This window comes from Ammodytes marinus (assembly GCF_949987685.1).
Source record: "Ammodytes marinus genome assembly, chromosome: 12".
In the NCBI taxonomy this organism is placed as follows: Eukaryota; Metazoa; Chordata; class Actinopteri; order Uranoscopiformes; family Ammodytidae; genus Ammodytes; species Ammodytes marinus.
Genome location: NC_137216.1, coordinates 30,881,226 through 30,888,725, shown reverse-complemented (window position 1 = coordinate 30,888,725; position 7,500 = coordinate 30,881,226). Strand labels below are relative to the sequence as shown.

General features: G+C 43.5%; 1 protein-coding gene across 1 annotated transcript in view; it reads left to right on the top strand.

Annotated features, from left to right (window-relative positions):
• Window positions 1-7,500, top strand: part of ttn.2 (titin, tandem duplicate 2) — a 312,546-nt gene that overhangs the window by 220,455 nt on the left and 84,591 nt on the right. Inside the window, exons 207-212 of the mRNA XM_080038538.1 lie at window positions 90-389; window positions 1,533-1,826; window positions 2,496-4,216; window positions 4,687-4,964; window positions 6,115-6,363; window positions 6,866-7,304. Coding sequence (XP_079894664.1) covers window positions 90-389; window positions 1,533-1,826; window positions 2,496-4,216; window positions 4,687-4,964; window positions 6,115-6,363; window positions 6,866-7,304 — 3,281 coding nt within the window. The remainder of the gene's footprint in view (window positions 1-89; window positions 390-1,532; window positions 1,827-2,495; window positions 4,217-4,686; window positions 4,965-6,114; window positions 6,364-6,865; window positions 7,305-7,500) is intronic.

Here is a 7,500-nt window from a genome sequence, read left to right as displayed (position 1 = left end):
TCTATCTATCTATCTATCTATCTATCTATCTATCTATCCATCTATCAAAACAATATTCTAACTTTCTTTTCACATATTATTCCTTCCAGACAAACCTGGTCCCATCCAGCACCTGCGCGTGTCAGATATTCGCAGTGACTCGGCTTACCTCTCCTGGAAAGACCCGGAGGACAATGGCGGCGCTCGCATCACTAACTTTGTGGTTGAGAAGAAAGACACTGCGTCGACCATGTGGGTCCCTGTCTGCTCCACGTCCAAGAAGCGTAGCATGATGCTCAAACATCTCATGGAGGGAACGTCCTACTCGTTCAGAGTGGCAGCCGAGAACCAGTTCGGCCGCAGTGAATATGTGGAGACGCCCAAGTCCATCAAGGCCATGAACCCACTCTGTGAGTACACAGTACACTGCAACACACTCACTCATCATAATATTATTCATTGATAGGATTTATAAAGCGCTTTTTTGGAGGTCACTCAAAGATGCTTTACATCACATACATCACACTGGGGCGGCAGTGGCGAAGTGGGTAGGGAGATCGCCTCTGGAGTGCAGGGTCGGAGGTTCGATTCCCCGCCTACCCGCCACATGTCGAAGTGTCCCTGAGCAAGACACTGAACCCCAAATTGCTCCCGATGGTTCAGAGAGCGCCTTGCATGGCAGCTACTGCCATCGGTGTATGAGTGTGTGTATGAATGGGTGAATGTGGTAAGATATGTAAAGCGCTTTGGGGCTGAGAAAATCGGCTAGAAAAGCGCTATATAAGTCAAGTCCATTTACCATTTACCATTTACATAGAATATACATAAAGAAACGGAAAAACAGGAAAACAAGATACAAACAAATTCCTACAGAGGTTTGGAATAAAGTCAGGTGTGGTATGGGTGGGGTTATAATGTTGAAGTTACTTGTTAAGTGAACTACTGGAGAGGTCTTTAAATCCACATTGTTTTAATTCACAAACTTCGAATTTGTACATGTGTAAAAGTGGAGATATATTTGCCAATGTTTTCGTATTTTTATTTAAAAAAATACAATATTTTTTTCTTTACAAAGGACAATGAATAAATAATATATATTTAATTTTTTATTATTTACACAGTAACTGCAACACACTCACTCATTATGTTGAAGTTAATAACAAGTCACTGGATAAAACCATATGATGTTGTCTCAGTATTTTTATTCACAAACTTTGGATGTGTACATTTGTAGAAGTGGAGATTTTTTGACAATATTTTTTTTATTATTATTTTTTTTTTACAATTTTTAAAAAAAAACATTTCTTTACAAAGGAGAATTAATAAATAATATGTATTTTATTTTTCCTTTTGCTCCTTTTTTTCTTCTTTGTTATATAAACTGTACATACAAATGTTTTTTTTTTAAGTATGAATATTTACAAATTCCAAATACAAGCATTTGTTTACTCAAAAAAACAAACCCTACTATAAACAATTTCCCTCAGAGCCCAAGGAAGGTGGAGTGTCAATGTTGTGAATGCTCTAACTGTCTTTTCTTTATTTCCTTCTAGTCCCCCCCGGCCCTCCCAAAGACTTGCACCACAGCGACGTGGATAAGACGGAGGTGTGGTTGGTTTGGAACTGGCCCGATCGCAACGGCGGAAGTGACATCACAGGCTTCCTGGTGGAATATCAGGAAGAGGGAGAGAGGGAATGGGACGAGTGGAAGACCGTCAGCATTCCCGAGAGCCACGTCACCGGCTTGGAAGAAGGCAAAACGTATCGCTTCAGAGTCAGAGCCGAGAACGCAATCGGACTCAGCAGACCTGACACAACCGTACCCATCCTCTGCCAGGAGACTCTTGGTGAGAATACAAGGCTAAAACACTACAACATATATATATTTTTTAAATATATATATATTTTTTTTATGCTTTATTGATAGTGTAGAGACAGAGTTGAAATGGGTCAGAGAGGGAAGTGACATGCACAGAACGACCGCGGGCTGGAATCGAACCTGGGTCTGCTGCTGGGCCCGGCCCGGGGGTGGGGGGAAGGGGGCGGGGCGCCTTACCAACTGAGCTAAGGGCGCCCCCTAAAACACCAACATCTAGAATATATTTTTATTTTTACATTTTAAAAACTTTATTTTTGGATATTTTTTTTATCTAGAACTTCTTTATTGTAGAAGTGTTATGCTGGATCACGTATTATTTATTTAGAATTGTATTCTTGTCCGATGAATCAATCTTATTTCGTACCGTGATGAAACCAGCAGTTTTCTACCCCTAACTCTAACCCCACTTTGTCTGGCCCCAAGCTAGAAATATAAAACGGAAAGTGAATTATTCCTTCAACATTCATGTGTGAGCGTTTTTTGAATCTAATAAGTGTAAAAGCCATGGCCAACAGGTAAACACACACACACACACACACACACACACACACACACACACACACACACACGCACACACACACACACACACACGCACACACACAAAGTTTGAAGTTTAACCCCCTTTCTCTGCCCGTAGTTCCCCCTATCGTTGAGGTGGACGTTAAGCTGACAGAAGGCATCACAGTGAAGGCCGGCACCACCATCCGCCTGCCCGCCATCATGCGCGGCCTCCCCATCCCCAGCGCCAAGTGGACGATGGAGGGAGAAGAGATCACCAGCGAAGGCAACGTCAAGATCGACACGGACAACTTCTCCACCGTGCTCAGCATCGTGGACTGCACCAGGAGCCACACAGGCACATACCTCCTCACCGTGGCCAACCCAGCAGGCACCAAGACCGTGGCCCTCAACGTCACCGTCCTGGATGTTCCCGCTGCTCCAATCGGACCCGCCAACATCCTGGAAGTCACTCCAGACTCTATGATGATCGAATGGCGCCCGCCTAAGGACGACGGCGGTAGTCCGGTTACTGGCTACATCGTGGAGAAGAGAGAATCCAACAAGGGCACATGGGGAGGCGTTAGCTCCGGTAGCTTAGCCACCAAGGTCAACATCACCCGCCTGCAGAAGGGAGTCGAGTACGTGGTTCGTATTCGCGCCGAGAACAAGATGGGTGTCGGCGCTGCTTTGGAAAGCAAGCCCACCGTGGCAGAGCATTCCTTCATGCAGCCCAGCGCGCCCGGTAAACCACAGCACTACGAGGTCTCAGAGGACGCCGTGACCATCGGCTGGACCATGCCTCTGGCCGACGGTGGAAGCCAAATCACCGGCTACATCATCGAGCGAAGGCACACCGGAGGAAAATGGATCCGCGTTAACAAGACGCCCTGCAAGGATCTGAGGTACAAAGTGGAAGGTCTGTTTGAAGGCAACGAGTACGAGTTCAGAGTGTTTGCGGAGAATATCGCCGGCTTCAGCGGGCCGTCTCCCACCTCGGACCCCTGCAAACCCTGCAGACCCATCACCGTCCCGAGCGCTCCCGTCAACCCCAAGGTGAAAGACTACAGCAAGAGCACCGCCGACCTGGTGTGGAGCAAACCCAACAAAGACGGCGGCAGCCCCATCCTAGGCTACGTCGTGGAATACAAGAAGACCGACGCCGAGGAGTGGAAGAAGGCCAACATCGATGACTTCATCAAGCTGTGCGCCTACAGGGTGAAGGGTCTGGAAGAGAACGCCTCCTACAACTTCAGGATCTACGCCGTCAACATGATCGGCAACGGAGAAGCAAAGGAGATCCCTAAAGCCATCACCACTCAGGACATCCTCATCCCTCCGGAGATTGAGATGGACGCAACGTGCCGCGAACGCCTGGTTGTGCGCACGGGACACAACATCAACATCATCGGCTACATCCGGGCCCGTCCCGACGCCGAGATCCTCTGGTCTAAAGGGGAGGACGTCATGGAGAGCAGCAAACGTGTCACCATCGTTCAGAACTTCCCCGTGGTCCACCTGAAGATCAAGGAGGCCAACCGAGCAGATCACGGCAGATACACACTGAAGGCCTCCAATGAGAGTGGAGAGGCCTCTTGCGTCATCACAGTTAACGTGCTGGACAGACCAAGCCACTGCCAGAACCTGAACATTACCTACGCCACCAGAGATTCATGCATGATCAACTGGGAAGCACCCGTGGACAATGGCGGCTCTGAGGTCACCAACTACATCGTGGAGTGCCGTGAGCCTGGCGTTAGCCTGTGGTCCATGATCTCCAACTGCTGCACCAACCGCAAGATCAAGACCAAGCTGATGGATGGACACTCCTATATGTTCCGTGTCTGTGCCGAGAACAAGGTGAGGCCTCGTTCCATTACTCAGATAACTAAAGAAAATAAACTGCCTCTTTAGTTGGGACACTGCGAGTGAATAGAGTAACATGTTTCACTTATAGATATCATCATGAAACTTTGCAAGCTGATAATGTACATTCAAACTAATATTTTTTATATTACAATTTTTTCAGAAATGTTGAAATAAATATGCAAATTCGGCAATATCTAGCTAATTATGTGTAAACTTCATGAGATGTCATCTCTTTAAAAAACTGAAATATACAGACGCAAACAGACATGGTTTTGGGGGGATTATTGGAATAACTTTGTGCAACATTTGCTTTTATAATAAGTGCCACACAAACAAATCCCAAAATGTCTCATTGATTGATTGATTGATTGACTGACTTATTGATTGATTGATTGATTGATTGATTGATTGATTGATTGATTGATTGATTGACTTATTGACTTATTGATTGATTGCACCAGATGGGACCCGGCCCCTGTGTGGAGACCAAGACCCCCTTGCTGGCTATCGACCCTATTGAGCTACCCGGAGAGCCCGAGGCCTTTAGAGCCACAGACGTCGGTAAAACCTTCGTCAATCTGAAGTGGAGGAAGCCCGACTACGATGGAGGCAGCCCCAATCTCTCGTACAACCTGGAATACAGAGCTAAAGACGCCGAGGCCTGGGAGAAGCTCAGCACTCTCACTCACACTTTCTTCCTCGCTGACAAGCTCACGGAAAACCACACGTACTCTTTCAGGTAGGTTGATAATTCTTTTACCTCCAGGTCAACTTTCTGTACATTTCTATTATGTCTTAAACGCAATTTCTAATGTCTAATCTTGATGTATTGTATGCCCCTGTAAAGCACTTTGAATGGCCTTGTGTTCTGAATTGTGCGATAGAAATAAACTTGCCTTGCCTTGGTTACAGTTTATAATCCAATATAATGTACAGGAAATTACTTTTAAAGGTGCAGTGAGTGCCGGGTAGAATTTGTTGTAATTTCTCAGAACAGACTTGGTAGAAATGGGATGTAATATATTTATCATCAATATGTTTTAATTAGTGTATAATCTCTTGGTTTACATAATGGTCAAACTTAACGATATGCCCAAAAAAAAATTGTGTGTAGTGGGCGTCCTGGGGAAATGCACCATTTGGTAAATTCTCTAAGTTAAAAAATGTCTTAATTTAAAAAAAATTACAATTATGATTATCAAATACTTTCTTGGAGTGTGTTGCTATTGGTTTAATAAGCGTTGTTACACTTGTAAATGACCAGTTACTGAAGCAGAAATACAGCTCTGGAAAAAAATTAAAGAGACCGCTCCAAATATTCAGTGTCTCTTGTTTTACAATGTATAGGCATATGTTTGAGTAGAATGAACATTTTGGTTTTATTCTACAAACTTCTCACAACATTTCAAACAAATTCCCCCCCAAAAAATATTGTCATTTAGAGCATTTAGAAGTTGAAACATTAAGAAATGTAGAGATGAAGATTGAGGAAAAATCCAGACCGATCTCTTCATTTTTTCCAGAGCTATGTATGTGTGAAAACATCCTTACGCATTTACCGTCAGAAATGGCCGGATTTGCTTAAAATTTAGTGAATAAAATGTTACAGTGTTTTTTTATTTATTTTTTATTTTTTAAAGATAATTTTTTGGGCATTTTTGCTTTATTAGACAGATTGGGGAGACAGTGTTGAAATGGGGCAAAGAGGAGAGGACATGCAGAGAACCAACCCGGGCAGGACTTGAACCCGGGTCCGCTGCAGGGCATTGGCCTGGGGGAGGGGGGGACACGCCCTATCAACTGAGCTATGGGCGCCCCCTAAATGTTACAGCGTTTTTACTTCTTCTTCAGTTTCCATCTAACAAACCATCTATCATGTGTTCTTCCAGGGTGCAGACGGTGAACGAAGGTGGAGAGAGTGCGTGGGTGCGTATGGCTGATATTCTGGTAAAGGAGGAGCTTCAGAAACCCGTCCTAGACCTTAAACTGGCGGGAACCCTGACAGTGAAGGCCGGAGACTCGGTCCGTATCGAAGCCGGACTGAGAGGAAAACCACAACCTGAAGTGAAATGGGTGAAAGACAAAGCTGTGGGAGACAATCCTAGAATCAGCTACGAGACCGGAACAGACTACACTAGGTAACTTCATTTTATTTTTATTTTTATTTATTTTATTATTTGTTTTTATTTTATTTTTTTATCAATATAGGAGTACATTATTCAGCTCAACATGTAGATATAATTTTCTGTTTTTTAAAAAGAACACATATACAAATATATTTATATATATATATATTTTAATAGACGAATAAATAGATAAATAACTAGGTAAATGTTGGTAAAATTAATTGAAAACAATACATATGAATATATATATACAATATAATATTATTAATATAATAATCCAAAGGGGACAGTTAACAAACCCACCACCTTTGACTTTGACTTTGAATAACAAAGATAATCAGAATATTTTTGTATCTCAGTATATATACACTTTTTTACACATTTCTTTTGTTATTGAAACAATAGTAGCAAAAATAAAAATAAATTCATATGAAAAAAAGTGATTCTTAGTTGTGTGTTTGTGTTCTTAAAGAAAAAAGTATTTAAAAAAAGAATTCTCTCCATCATTCTCTAGGTTCCTAATGACCAAGTCGAGACGTGTTGACACTGGAAAATACGTCATCTCAGCCACCAACGCTGCCGGCACATTCACGGCCTACGCCAACGTTAACGTACTGGACGTCCCGGGCGCAGTAAGAGACCTCAGGGTCACGGGCATCGGAGCAGATAAGTGCCGCGTAGTTTGGGACCCACCGGAGGACGATGGAGGGGTGGAAGTCGACAGCTATATCCTGGAGAAGTGTGAGACCAGACGGATGGTTTGGTCCACGTACTCAGCCTCTGTGGTGACTCCATACTGCAACGTCACTCGTCTGGTGGAGAATAACGAGTATATCTTCAGAGTGAGGGCGGAGAACAAGATGGGAACCGGCACCGCCATGGAGAGCAAACCGGTCACCGTCAAGACACAGTTCAATAAACCTGGTCCTCCAGAAGCACCAGAGGTCACCAAGGTAAGAGATGGAAATTCTAGATGTTTTTATTCCATAAGTTGTAAGCCGTAATAATCTAATTAAAACTAAATAAATGCCGGATATATTTCACTTTGTGTAATGACTCAGAAATATATGAAAGTTTACTTTTTGAATGGACTTTTCCATGATATTAAAAATGTTCTAGATGCACCTGTTTAGTCCATTACGTTCCTCT